The sequence below is a fragment of the Nicotiana tabacum genome, chromosome 13 (assembly GCF_000715075.1).
Source record: "Nicotiana tabacum cultivar K326 chromosome 13, ASM71507v2, whole genome shotgun sequence".
In the NCBI taxonomy this organism is placed as follows: Eukaryota; Viridiplantae; Streptophyta; class Magnoliopsida; order Solanales; family Solanaceae; genus Nicotiana; species Nicotiana tabacum.
Genome location: NC_134092.1, coordinates 130,311,344 through 130,325,919, shown reverse-complemented (window position 1 = coordinate 130,325,919; position 14,576 = coordinate 130,311,344). Strand labels below are relative to the sequence as shown.

The window sequence follows — 14,576 nt, the reverse complement described above, 5'->3', positions numbered from 1 at the left end:
AATTTACATACACACACGTCATGGGCAATCTGTGAGCATTAAAAAATTAAATAGGTAGTTATCATTGGACGAGGATTTGTGCATCACCATAGTCCACTCTGTTGCTATTGTTAAAAGTAAAAATTAAAAATAAAAGGAATATTAAGCAGCAAAACGTAAAGCAAACGTCATGCTTTCGTTTGCTTGCATGATATTGGCTCAGCCGCACAGCAACCCAATTTTGGAGTTAAAATAGCACGGTCTAGTCAGTTTTCGGACCGGTCATTAGAAAATAATCAGTGTTTGCCAAGTCCTTGAAAAATAACCACTATTTTGCTGCAACAGAGACCGGTCTAGCATAATATATTGGAGTTCGGTGCACCTATGTATGAACTTCCAGCATAATATGCTGGACCGGTATATTTTGCTGGCTCCAGTATAATATACAGGAGTTCCAGTATACTTTGCTGGAAATTATACTGGAGTTTCAGCAAAGTATACTGGAACTCCAAACTCCAGTATAATATACTGAAATTTCAGTATATTATGCTGAAGTATTTTTCGGATTTTGAACAGTGTTTTCGTTCAGATTTATCTTTACATAAAAAGTGGCTAAATTTCGATAACTTTTGAAACTGTGGCTATTTTAAATGACCACTTGTAAATCTGACTATTTTTTGAATTTCTCCCAATTTTGGATATAAAAGGCCCAACGGATTGATCGAAGATTAGGCCCAACACAGACTTTGGGCTAAAGCAGAAGCTGTGTCCAAGAACTGAAAATGTCTGTCAATGCAGCTATAAACGTTTAGAAAATGGATAACATTTCTCTTACATAGAATGATTTTACACAAAAGTAATACGAGTTATATTAAATAAGAATTTTTTGAGAAAAGGAAAAATTTCTTGAATTTATTTACTGATGCTGAGTTAAATATAAAGCTGGTCAAACAAGCTTACTACTTGTAGCTTGATCACATTATCGGTTCCGGACCTGAATAAAGGAAGATGGTTGCGATAGGCTAAGAATTAGCGTAAAACTAGTCAAGTCATGAAAAATTCTTATAGTAATATGGGAAAAGAAAAGTATCCTCAGTGAGAATTCATATTAGCTGACGACAACTTATTTTAGACTAAGGCATAGTCATCGTTGTTTTTCAGAATAATTTAATGAAGAATGATATTTTACACAATATAAAACAAGGTTTGATATATACACAAGCTACAAATTTCTGGGAAAACAAGGTTTGATATATGCAGAAGCTACAAGTTTCTGGGAAAATATATCAATGTAAAGCACTTCATTTCTGCTTATATTATACGTATTTAACAGATGAAGGTAATTTAAACATTAACTAAGGTTAGACAGCCTGCCTAAATATAAAGCCAAAAATCTGTACAAAAAAGCATTTTAGGCTAGTTTAACAGAAAACACAAAAGGATGGTATTTACTAAGTTTTAGATTAGTGATGCTAGGTTTTAATCTAGTTCTAACTTGATTTGAGGGCAGTTCAGAGCAACACTGAAATCCACAGCTTTTCCTACTAGTGAACCGCCGTTGTATCCATCTATAAGCATCTGCCCAATTTTCGACCTCCACTCCGAGCTATCTCTCTCTGTCTTTCTGTCATGGAATACTCGATCACAGTAGTTGAGCATCGTCCCCAGACCGGTGTTAGGGACCCAACCATATGCCATTAATACTCTTGCTTCTCCTTCACTCAGCTCTTCTCCAACCTGTGTGCAGACACAATGGAAGCATAAGAGTGCTCTATATGATAAGTTCAAATATACAATATGAATAACATCTAATCATTTCGAATAGAAAAACTAGAAAATGTGAAAGCCACATTTAAGTGAATCGGTTTTCAACAAGATGCAAGAGTAAATATCGATGGCAGAGTACAGGTTAGTAAGGTACATGAATAATTTTGAGAGACCATTTGAGAACACTCTGACATGCTAAGGCGCTTGCTTTGTGAACATTTTTCATAGACTATAACACTCGTATAAATGCATATAAAGACGTCCAAAATGATCAACCCTCATCTCAATGATGCTTAGGCAGTGAGACTTGAATTCAAGACTTTTGCCTACTTTAATACTCATATTTAAACGTCTCATGTAAAAGCTTAAACAGTTCGAAATGGACCACTTGAAAATGTAATTTTTTTCTCTTTTGTTTTGATGAAGAAAAGATGAGAACAAGATTATTTATCTTAGTTCTGCAACAAATTTTTACTGGATAAATAACATTAGGTGGTTATAGCTTAAATCATATTGACTATTTTATCCAGTAACCAAATGCCAAATCATGATTGCTAAAACGATTTAGCAAAAGACAGAGATTAAGGGTGTGTTTGGTATAACGGAAAATGTTTTCCGTGGAAAATATTTTCCAAGAAAATGTTTTCTTGGAAAACAAGTAGTAATTTTATTCATTTTCTGGTGTTTGGTACGCAAATTAAAGAAAATGACTTCTCAAGAGTATTCATAAATATTAGATATAATAAACATGAAGTCATAAACTTTCAAACCAACAACGTTCTGAACCCACAAATTTCAAAAACTTTCGAACCGCTAAACTTTCAAAACCGCGGAATTTCGAACCCGTAAACTTTATAATTTCTAAACCCGTAAACTTCCAAACACATAAACCTCCGAACTCATAATTTTGAAAATTGTAAAATTTTGAACCTTTAAACTGATAAATAAAAAATTTAAACTGAAAAATATATTTAAAAAATATTTTTCCCGGGGGGATTGGGGTGGATGGTGCAGAAAAAAGAAAAAAAAATATATTTTTTGCGTGTGGTGGGGGGGTGGGGTGAAGGGGTGGGGTGAAGGGGTAGTAGGGCGGATGGTAACGAAAAAACTGAAATTTAAAAAAAGAAAACTTTTTTTTGGAGAGGGGGTAGGGTGGGTTGGTAAGGGTGGGAAAGATTGAGAAGGAGCTTTTTGGAAAATATTTTCCTTCTCGTGATAAGGAAAACATTTTCCTCCAATTGGAGGAAAATGAGTTCATAAGGAAAATGTTTTCCAAAACATTTAAGCCAACCAAACATGGGAAAATTGGAAAACATTTTCTTCATACCAAACACAACCTAAATCAAATAACATAATCAACTAATCAAGCCAGCCAAGAAGAAAATATTTGTAGACGAGGAAGTTCAACCATATCTATTATCCCCACCCCTCTTCACCTAGAATGTTCTCCTTCATACCAAACACACCCTAAATCAAATAACATAATCAAGCCAGACAAGAAGAAAATATTTGTAGACGAGGAAGTTCAACCATCATCTATTACCCCCACCCCTCTTCACCTAGAAAATGTTTTTCCTTCGTAGCAAACACACCCTAAATCAAATAACATAATCAAGCCAGACAAGATAATATTTGTAGACGAGGAAGTTCAACCATCATCTATTACCCCCACCCCTCTTCACCTAATTGCCCCAACCAGAAAGGGAGAAAAATGAAGTGAAGCAAACCAGGATTTCACATGAAAACTCGCCACAAGGGAAAGCACCAGGGAGCACTACCAGGTGAAGGTAAGTAAAGGTAAACTATCTCACTTCAAAAAATACCAAAGAAGTTGATCACTAGGTCCCTAATGCAAGCAATTTGATGAAATTCTGCATCAGGAACATACAAATAGAAGCATTATAAGAAAAATCTAATATAGCAGCATCCAAGGTAAATACCATCAGCATTCTATTCTCGATTAGGTTGACCCTGCTGCAGCTAGTAAGCTTCATAGCAGTTACCAATCGCCTGATTTGCCAATTAATAGGGAAGGAATCCATCAGTTCAAAGAAGTACGTTGCATAGCCATATTCAGGACGCTCAAGCACAATCCTGCAAATATGAAAATATAAAAGCTTCTTTATCGTTCATGACACACTGCGAAGACTCTAGAACCAAAACCTATGCAGCAAACAACAGACCTGTTATGCCTTTCGAAGACAAAAATAAATGATTGGAGATCTCGGCACCAACCCCATTCAACAGGCCACTTTCGGAAATGTAGATACCGTGCCTAAAGTGTAGTTTGAAAAAGACAAAAAAGGCAATACATATCAGATAATAGGGATATGATGACAATTGATTTAATATGATAACTAAACCCTTGCATCAATTAATATCTATACCTGCTCAACAAGTGAAAATAGACAAGCCAAACAATAGCTAGCTTTTTCACCTTTTGTAGACTGGAGTGGAGCTAGCTTTAACAATGACTGTCGCTGGGAGAAAAGCTGATCAACAAAGTTAACACAACATATGACATCAGATGAAGGGATCTGTGCCCTGCCTAATAAGATATCACCAGAAAAAAGAAAAGCAAAATAAAATAAAACAAAAGAACCAGCAATAGACCATAAGTGTGTATCTAAGATAGCCTGGTGCAAAGCTCTTCCAGAATAGCCTATTGTAAATAGCATGAAGGGCATAAAAAATAGAAACAACATTCTACAAAAGCGAAAACAACATTGATCAGTCCCATTTCCTGTTATATTTCTGCTTTCTCAACATTCAGAATACTTAAAGTAACCCAATATTTCAAGCTTCTCATCAGGCCTTGATGAACACTTCAACAAATCTGGTATCTGACAAGAAAGGCTTCAGTTCAGAGAAAACAACTATGAATGGTTTAAACCTTAAAATTGCTGCTTCACAAGATATCAAAAGGCATCTGGTTCTATCTACATGTCTATCGTTTAAGTCTATCTAAATACCCTCCTACTTCCATGCCCAGACTTAACTTACTCTACGACCAGGGTTGTTATCATCTGTCACAACCAGAAACTGCCCCGCTTCACCTAACAAGCTGCCTACTACTTTTCTTCCAAGCCTAATATCATTATAACAGATTTTTACACTCACCAATACTCGCCAAAGAGACCGTCGAGATTCTCAAAATCCAATAGTAGCCTAAAACTTCAGTTTCTTAACTCACTGAATAACTCCATGATTTCCACATTCCAATCGCAACAATATCACTTGTAGATTAATAATCAATTGCCAAATCATAAGCAATCATGCCAAGGGATCAGGATACTTTCAGATAGCTAAAATATTTGAGAAAGGATAGATGAAATGACATGCACAAAAGAAAATGATAGCTATGAAACTCAAAAGCCACCCCTAATTCATGAACAAACAGTCAGTAACATTTTCCAGATCACTGAGTGACTAATACCTATTGCATGCTTCATCAGGTAAGAGGTAACTCACACACAAACATAGGCAGCTTTCCTCCTAAATTAGTGACAAGAAAGGCCATTAGCACCTATATGGTCATACCTTTGATATAACAGCTTCAAGCTCTGAGAAGCTGTCTTCCGAGGTCAAATCATCAAGAGGCTCGTTATTCTCATTTTCTCCGTACAGCTTAATCTCATCATCAGATATGCCTTTTTCTAGTAATACCTGCTAAGATCAATAAAGGCTATGAACCACCTGATTTTGAGCATGGCAATTTGATGGGAAAATACCTGCAAGAGTCCAGGAGCATCTTCCTCCATTGCTACTTCAACTGACTCTCTGCAGTTTGTTGGAGAAAGAAAAGGATAAATTGTGTATAGTAAATGTAAATACATATACATACATGGGAGCATTTGTCTGTTGAAGTTTTGAGTAATGAAGTATAATTGAAAAAAGATAAAGAAAAGGGAGGAATGGGGCATCCATAGTAAATGTAGACAAATACAAATCAATATATACACATATGAGTATATACAGATGCCAGAAAAAGAAATTTTACGTGGCTGTTTTCCTTCGTTTCCGTGGCCGACTAACCCTCAGTGGTTTAGCTGGCACTGATGAGATGGGCGTGCAATCAGAGACAGAAGAAACTATTTTCCTTGAGCAGTCTGCAATTCTACCTATCTCAAATGAAGGAACCGTTCTCGAAGAGAATAACTTCATTCGCTCTCGTAACAGCATATGATCCAGTTCATCTCCAGAAGAATCATTGGAAATTCCGATTTCAGTTTTCACCAGAGTGGTGCTACTATGGGGCATAGTACCCATTCCATTATTTGCAGTGGTTTCATCCATACTGTTATCCACAGGTTCAACCTTGACATGTACAAGGTCCGATATAGGAGAACTAACTTTGCTCTTCCTATTAAAAGAAGAAAGGTCTAGTGCACGACTTGAATCTTCTTGTTTGGAAAGTGTTCTCCTTCCATTTCCTAGAAGTTCCATTGAATTTCTAGAGTCAGACAACTGATCTCTCTGACAGTGATACCCCATCTTAGAAACTTGAGGATCTGTACTAGACAAACCTCCAACTATCCTATGAAGTTCATGAGAACCATTACCAATCACTTCAGTAGGACGACGCTGTCCATTTACTATCCCAGCACTTCGAGGAGTTGTGTCATTCATGAGTACACTGGAAAAGTTGGAAGGTTTATCCTGCACAATATACAGAAATAGGCAACTTCTACAGTTAACTTATTAAACGAAAATAACAAGATTCAAATAGGCAGTAACATAACTGACATTTTCCCCCACTTCTCCTTCCTCCCCGGAGAAAGTTATCCAACAGAAAAGCAGTTAGGTTGGGTAAGAGATTTGTCAATAAGTATTTCCGAAAGGATCAAAGACACAATTCCTGTAGCTTCTTCCCTCCTCGTCTGATAGGCAGGAGAGATGAAGAGAAAGAGAAAACTATTTAGGTCATAATGTAATTTTTTGATGAAGAAGGTGACAATGTACACTATTTTAAGGGATGCAGCATTTTCATAATAATAATAATAACATAGAAGAACCACATTCCAGACTGACACATGGATGTAAAATGTTCTGCAACAGACATAGGATTCGACCTGCTGGACTTGAACCAGCAACCAAGAGGGATGCTCCCCTTTCTCTTCCCTGAGCTAAGGTCGATCACATACCAACTTTTATAGCTAAGTATCAAAGCGAAATGCCTAGTAGTAAGATGTAAGAACATGCTTACAAGAGGGGAAAAAGAAAATACAGAATAATATTATTTACTTTGTTGCTTATAATTCAGGGCAAAAATAAGCAGCCCCAGAAGCTAGGAAAAGAATTTCTCTAAGTATCTAACATTGTAGCACACAGTTTGCAATGGCTGCAGAGCACAAATAACCAGCCACACGAATTGTCAAGGCAACTAACACAATTGTGAAGCACAAATACTTTGCTTTAGCAAAAAAAATTTGCATTCTCATCTTGAAAATACATTCTGGTTGAAGAATAATTAGAGAGAACATTAAGGGTAAAGAACTGCATTATAAAGCAATCATGTGAATGTAGAATAGCTATGCAGTATAAAGCAAGTCTTACAAGGATGGCATAACGCTAGCATAATCGCCAAAATCAAGTCCTAAGTTTACGAATAATACATTTCAAATAGGTAGAAAAAGAAGGATGGAAGATTGACATACCGATTTGATATCAGATGACCACAAACTTAAGGGCAAGTTTTTCTTTCAACCCATATAGAACGAAAAGAGGATCAGATTTTAAAGGACGGATAAAGAATGTAATCACTTGGCAGTGCCGATACTCAATCTAATCATAAGATTTGCTTATTTTCTATCTTCATGAAAGCATTAACAAGTAACCAAAAAAAGCAATAACCTATCACTGCATATGCTTAACTTCCAACAGATTAACACCAAGAGGGACAGGAAAAGTATCTGATACGTTTTCATCCTTCAAACTCTTTGGCCCCACTATTATTTTCTCATGATCCGACATTAAATATAAATCGACTTGGTTTCAGACTGGGTACAACCCATGGCCTTTTCTTATTCCAATGACCAAATCGACAACCCTTCAAACAAAGGGATCTTAGCTAAGAGAGATACAATGGATATAACTTAATAATATCTCTCATTTCCCTGAAGTATCTTCCTTTCATTCCACAAGTTGTACAACTATTGCATCAAATAAAATGTCATACAACCTAAATCATGAAGAGATAGTTATAGGCAATTACCTCTAAAATTGACGTCTTCAAGCATTGCACTTTCCTATAATTGAAGCAAGAAGCATGAGATCCAATGCTTTCTAAAACATTAGAGACTTCAAACATGTATAAGTTGACAAAGTAGTTAATAGAAATTTTAGAATTTTATTATTTGGAAACACCTACATTGGACATGGATTATCAAGTTTTAAGAACAGAGGCACCTCATCTAAAAAGGAAAAAATTATGCAGGTCAAATTAGCACCTTGAATGCAGAATTCTCTGCCTTTCTTTCAGCACAACAAAATCAAGATCATCCAAAAAGTCATCAGGTTTCTTGCTATTGGTTTCTTTCCCATCAGCACTAGATGAATCGTTGACAAGGTTACTGGATGAGTTCACTGTGCTGTTCTCAACACACTCAACCTTCACATTGATGGGAAACTTTGGTGACAATGACAGTTGAAGTGGAGAACTCTCAACAGTATCAACTTTTTCTGCAGAAAGATTCATATAATTCTTAAGTGTTTTCATCGTTGCTCCAGTTTGTTGGAAACATTGCTGCACATGACCTAAACACATGCAAATTCAAGAGTGTGAGCAAACAATTTTACTCTATAACAATCAAACTTGAACATTTTAGTATCTTATTAGAGTACTGAACTCCTTGACAATATGTCCTAAAAATTGAGGCCTTATGACACAACTAAAACAAGCACATTAAACAAAATCTGAATTTTAAACTTCAATCCAGCACACCAAGCATGAGAAACTTTACCAGTAATATTTTGTTGCAGTGCCAAACTCTCTAGTTTCTCTTGTTGAACCGAATAAGCCGAATGGAGATTCTGCATAAGATTTTTCACTTTAGTCGACATGCAAACAAACGTAATACAAGGTAAAATAAACCCCAAATTTAAGCACATGTGATTATAATGCAAGAAGACCTCAGTTTTGCCTGCTTTTCCCGCTAAAGAAGAAGACAAAAAGTACGTTCGAATATCCAGTAAGTTATTAACAGTTAAACAGCAATAAGTTCACAGAAGCAAAAATCACTACTTTAGGACAGCACAGTGAAGGTTGATACTTCAGAAGAAAAAAAGGACTGAATAAGTCACTAAGAAGCCTTTAATCAATTATTCAGCCTTTCTTTCTTTTAGTTGATTACTCAACACAGCCATGACTGAGTAAAACCAAGCTATCTCTCAGGCTCCAACAGGAATTATCATTTAATACCTGTGAATCACACTGTTCATCTTCCTTTTTCACGAAGGTATCAATTGAAGTCCTGCACATGTTACATCAACGTTAAATGCAAAAAGTGCACCACTTTTTTCCAGAAATTTTGTAAGGATCTAAATGGAAAGACTTTTCTGTTATGCTACAGCGAAAAAGTTCTAAAACATATTCCCAGCTAATGAAGGAACGCACCAAGAGGTACCACCAAACTATAACAACCAAAGCAGTGGCAAAAACAAATAATTATGTGCATATTCTACATTGATGTATGTCTGGACTTTGGTCAATTTACCTTCAATTGGGAGAACACTGCCACATGCTTGCATATATTTATAATATAGTTTCTACTTGGTTTTTCTAGATGAATGAGATTTTATGTTGGACTAGTTCAGTGACCAAGCAGAATGCACTAGTGGGAGAATGTGCAAACCTTCTGTAAAGAAGGTTGCTCTACTTCTTTACTCTTTAGCTAGCTTTTCAAAGGTTTTATTTTGTCTTCGGCACTTTGTTATTTCCTCTATCGATCAAAAAAATTCTTCACTATAGTCTCAACAGCCCACTTCACTCCTGGCTGGTTAATTATCGTGTCTTCCTATACTGGACAAACCAATAATTTTCTAACCTGCCCTTACTTTCTCGATTTAGTCTGACACTAGAGTAATACAAGAAAAAGAACAAAGATGCGGTTAAAATTGCAGATCAAGCAAAAGCCACAGCTCGCAATATTATGTTTTCCTTTTCTTTTTCCAAAACCGAGAACATAACACAATAAAACAGCTACAAGAACTTCATCTTCTCTCAATCAAAAATTTATCTTTTCTCAATTGTATCTCTACTTTTTATTCCACAAATGTTTGGTTTTTTTCAAACTGTGATTTAAAGACTAAAACCCAAAGTAAAAGTTCCAATCTTTTTCATAAAATTTCACCTTTTACAGCAGTACATTTCTTTTTTCATTTACTTTTACTTCCAAAACTGTCAACTAAACAAACTACACAGGAAAAAGAATCATTGCTTCCGACAATATTTTTTCTTTCTCTTTAATTTCTAAAACTGTGAACTAAACACTGTAAACCAGCTACAAAAAAGTTATCTATTTCATCAAAGTTGCTTTACATATTGCAAATTCTATGCAAAAAGAAAAGTTGAGTAGAAACAAATAAACATCTCGGTTATAAAAAAAAATAGTCCTTTTAAGACAGAGTGAATAGAGTTACCCGGCGTGATGGTTGGTACCGTGGAATTAGTCTAGGTGCCCCCAAGCTGGCCCGAACAAAACGGTTATAAAAAATAAAAAATTTGAACAACAGAAAGATTCATCTTTTTTTTAATCAAAATTTCATCGTTTGCACAACAACAAAAAAAATCTCTTTATTCCCAAAACTGTGAACTAATCACTATAAACCAGCTATACAAAATTTATCTACTTCATCAAATTTGCTTTCCAAATAGCAAAATTCTATGCATACAAATAAGAACTTAACTAACACAGTAAACCAATAAAACTTTTTCTTTCTCTTTAATTTCCAAAACTGTGAAGTGTGAACTAAACCAGCTAAAAAAAATCTTCTATTTGCTTTCAAAATAAGAAAACAAAACTCACTGCAAGACATTGGAAGATTCCAGAAGACGCTTGCTGGCTAAAAGTAACTTCAATCGCTGTTTCAACGGAAGCCGTTCAAACTCCTCCTCCGTTTTAACAGCCGCATCCATTGAACAACACAGCTCAGCCATTTCTCACACAAATTCCATGACACTTTTTGAGAACATAAACATCAAAAAACAAAAAGAAGAAAATAAGAACAAATTTTGATTTTTTTTCTAGGGCTTTGAATGAACAAATGATTTTTTTACATAGATATAACGATAAATACACAGAAAAAATGTGAAAGTGAGAGAAGAAAATCGTACTCGTACCTTTTATAGGTGTTTTTGCGTGAAGAATATTTTTGTTTCGGAAAGGTGAAGGCGAGAGATGATGGCTTTTGCTCAGGCTATTTGGCGCGATTTCCTAAATTGGGCTTTGGCGGATCGGGAAGATTTGGGCCTTTTTTATGGGCCGTCAAAGGAGAAAGTATTGGAAGATTTGCACAAATAGATCACTCAAGGCCGGGAGAAATTCAAAAATATCCCGATTTACAAGTGGTCATTGAAAAATAGTCACAGTTTCAAAAGTAATCGACATTTAGCCACTTTTCATATAAATATAAATTTGAACGAAAATAATGTTCAAAATCAGAAACATATTCCAGTATAGTGTACTGCTACTCCAGTATATTATACTGGAGTTCCAATATAATATACCGGTATGCTGGAAGTTGATATACAGGTGCTCCAATCTCCAGTATATTATGTTGGAACTTTTCGCGTCTTGGAAGGAAGTTCATATACAGGTGCACCAATCTCCAGTATATTGTGCTGCAACTTTTCGTGTTGCAGTAAAATAGTGGCTATTTTTTAATGACTTTGCAAACGCTGGCTATCAATTACCAGTCCGAAAACTGACTAGTCCGTGCTATTTGTACGTTAAATTGTGTCCTCGCTTAAGGAATTTGTGTAAAAATAGCCTCGGTATTACATAACTGAAAAAAATGAAAATGTTGCTATCACTCAAAGCAAGAAGTCTCAATTTCAAATGTTTTTGGCAATCACATCGCTTTATTTCTAGATGCATAAGATACAAATATATGCAACAAAAGATAGAGAACAAAAAGAAGATAGAATAAGGAGTGAAAAACAATAACTGAGGAGATGTGTATTAATTTTCCACTTGTATGGATTAAAGTTCGAGTTAATCACATCAGGAAGGAGGATGAGGAGGAGGAACAAGGAGAAGGTCTATCATTGGGTCTACATTTGAAAAACTTCTAAAGGCGAGGATAGAGTTAAACATCGGCCCACAAATGGTTTTATTGTAGGGGCAAAGTGCAGAAATAGACACTTTTAAGCCCGCTATTTAAATATATCAACAGTTTATAATGTATTTAAAGATTAACTAATTTACCCAAACTTTAAAACTAAGTATTTTAAAATTGAAAATTCATAACTTAATGTCCAGAATTTAGAGCTGCTAATTTGAAGTTCGGGACTAAGTATCCTGAATTTCTGAACCACAATTTAAAATATAGGACATAAGATTCGAACTTCAGGACACAATTTTCGAACTTTAGGACACGATGTCGTGAATTTTTGAACTAATATTTTAAAATTCAGGACATAAGATTCGAACTTCATACAATTTTCGAACATTATGGCACGATGTCCTGAACTTTGAATTTTGAGGTTTAAACTCTAGGACATCGGATCCTAAAATTTGAGCGAAATTAGTTAATCTTTAAATATAATGTAAATTGTGAATATGTTTTAAACAACATACTTAAAAGTGGCTACCTGATGTCATTTCCACTTATTGTAGTTATACCCGAGGGGGGTGTTTTGGGCCCTATTTCTTGTGCCATTGGGGAAGAAAGTGCAATTGTAGTAAGTTCTTTTCCTTTCAACCAACAATAAGAAAGTTTGAGTCGCTGAAAACAAAAACAAATAATGTATCGAATTGTTATTAGAATTCTCAAAACTACTAATTTTGTAACAGTATGATTCCAATAACTTCTATATTGATGTGATTGTTATAAAATAAAGAAATCGAAGAAGAGTTGAGAGACGTTTATTATTCAACTTCAAATTCATGTACATAATGAATTAAAATCTCCTCTATTTATATAAGAAAGGAAGCTGCTGTGTAAGAAGAGAGGAAGCTGTTGTGTAAGCTGCTACTGCAAGCTGCTGTGTAAGTTGCTTGTAAGCTGCTGTATAAGCTGCTTGTAAGCTGCTACTGCAACCTGTTGTGTAAGCTTCTTGTAAGTTGCTTGTAAGCTGCTATTGTACCAGATATAGATAATCTTCTGCCGGGGGTAATATTTATCTATAACGGAGTATCGAAATGATAAGCTTCTTCAGGAAGCTTATTTTCAATAGAGTACTAAATAGATAACCTTATTTACGGCGGAGTCCCATATGGATAAGTTTATATATATATATATATATATATATTTATAATTACTCCCCTTTGGATGTTCATTAAAAGATAATATGCATCATTAAAACCTTACTAGGAAAAACCCCGTGTGGGAAAAATCCTAGTGAAGGAAAAAGAGTACACATATTTAGTAATACGCATTGCTAGGTACCTCATTAAAAACCTTATAAGGAAAACCCGTGGAAAAAAGAGTGTATCACGTATTTTACTCCCCCTGATGAAAACTTTGTTTCAAATATTCGAGTCTCCACATTCCAATCTTGTATACCATCTTTTCAAAAGTTGAATTTGTAGAGAATATTATCCACCACTATTTCAGATCGATTTAAATTAATCTCATCAAACCAAGAAGTTGCTACAAGTCATTTCATTGAGTTGATTGCAACCTGCATGCATCAGCTGCTTGTAGAAAACCTCAATGGAGTACTAAATGGATAATCTTCTTCAGAAAGATTATCTACAACGGAGTAATAAATGGACATCTACAAAAATATTTTCAAAACACTCTTCCTTGAATGTTCATTATTATGTGCCTCGTTAAAACCTTACTAGGAAAAACCCCGTGGAAAAAAATCATAGTCAAGGAAAAAGAGTACCCTAATAATATACATTGCAAGTTGCCTCATTAAAAACCTTACCAGGAAAAACTCAGTGGGAAAAAACCCGAGCAAGAGAAAAAGAGTACAGTGCAAAGACTTGGGTATATATGGACCAAGGAGTTCATCATTCTCTTCTGGAGGTAAGAACGGATCTTTAATCCGTGTAGGAGAAGAACTATATCTTGCTAGTAAATTAACAGAAAATGCTATATCAGGCCTTGTAGCATTAGTAAGATACATTAGTGCACCAATTACACTGAGATGGGATACTTCGGGACCAAAGAGTTCCTTATCCTCTTCTGGAGGTCGGAACAAATCCTTATTCACTTTAAGTGATCGAACAACTATTGGTGTACTCAATGGGTGCGCTTTGTCCATGTAAAAGCGTTTTAAGACCTTTGCTGTATAGGCAACTTGATGGATAAAGATCCCGTTTGCTAAACGTTCAATTTGCAGACCAAGACAAAGTTTTGTCTTCCAAGATCTTTCATCTCAAATTATTGCTTAAGATATTCAATTGCATTTTGGAACTCTTCTGGAGTTCCAAGAAGATTTATGTCGTCAACATAAACAACAAGTATAACAAATTTTGAATCCATTTTTTTTATAAAAATACATGGACAAATAACGTAACTTTCTTTTAACAAATATTCACTGAGGCAATAATACCACATACGCCCAGATTACTTTAAATCGTACAAAGATCTTTATAATCTGATTGAGTACATTTTCTGAGATTTTGAATATGCTTCAGGCATTTCAAATCATTCAG

At 35.2% G+C, this 14,576-nt stretch overlaps 1 protein-coding gene across 3 annotated transcripts; it reads right to left on the bottom strand.

The window, feature by feature from the left end:
- Positions 1-1,249: 1,249 nt before the first annotated feature.
- Positions 1,250-11,191, bottom strand: LOC107803491 (uncharacterized). 3 transcript variants are annotated; one of them, XM_016627235.2, is made up of 13 exons: positions 11,087-11,191; positions 10,773-10,925; positions 9,167-9,218; positions 8,709-8,778; positions 8,196-8,502; positions 7,961-7,994; positions 5,747-6,405; positions 5,478-5,526; positions 5,287-5,412; positions 4,134-4,238; positions 3,930-4,021; positions 3,687-3,840; positions 1,250-1,716 (listed from the first exon to the last, which is right to left on the bottom strand). In XM_016627235.2, the coding sequence occupies exons 2-13, from the start codon at positions 10,901-10,903 to the stop codon at positions 1,459-1,461; spliced, it is 2,037 nt and encodes a 678-aa protein (XP_016482721.1). In that variant the 5' UTR covers positions 10,904-10,925; positions 11,087-11,191; the 3' UTR covers positions 1,250-1,458. The 3 variants fall into 3 exon arrangements, with proteins under 3 accessions (XP_016482721.1, XP_075084624.1, XP_016482728.1); XM_075228523.1 differs by lacking the exon at positions 11,087-11,191 and having other exon boundaries at positions 10,773-11,062; XM_016627242.2 differs by lacking the exons at positions 10,773-10,925; positions 11,087-11,191 and adding an exon at positions 10,387-10,475.
- Between the last annotated feature and the right edge of the window lie 3,385 nt (positions 11,192-14,576).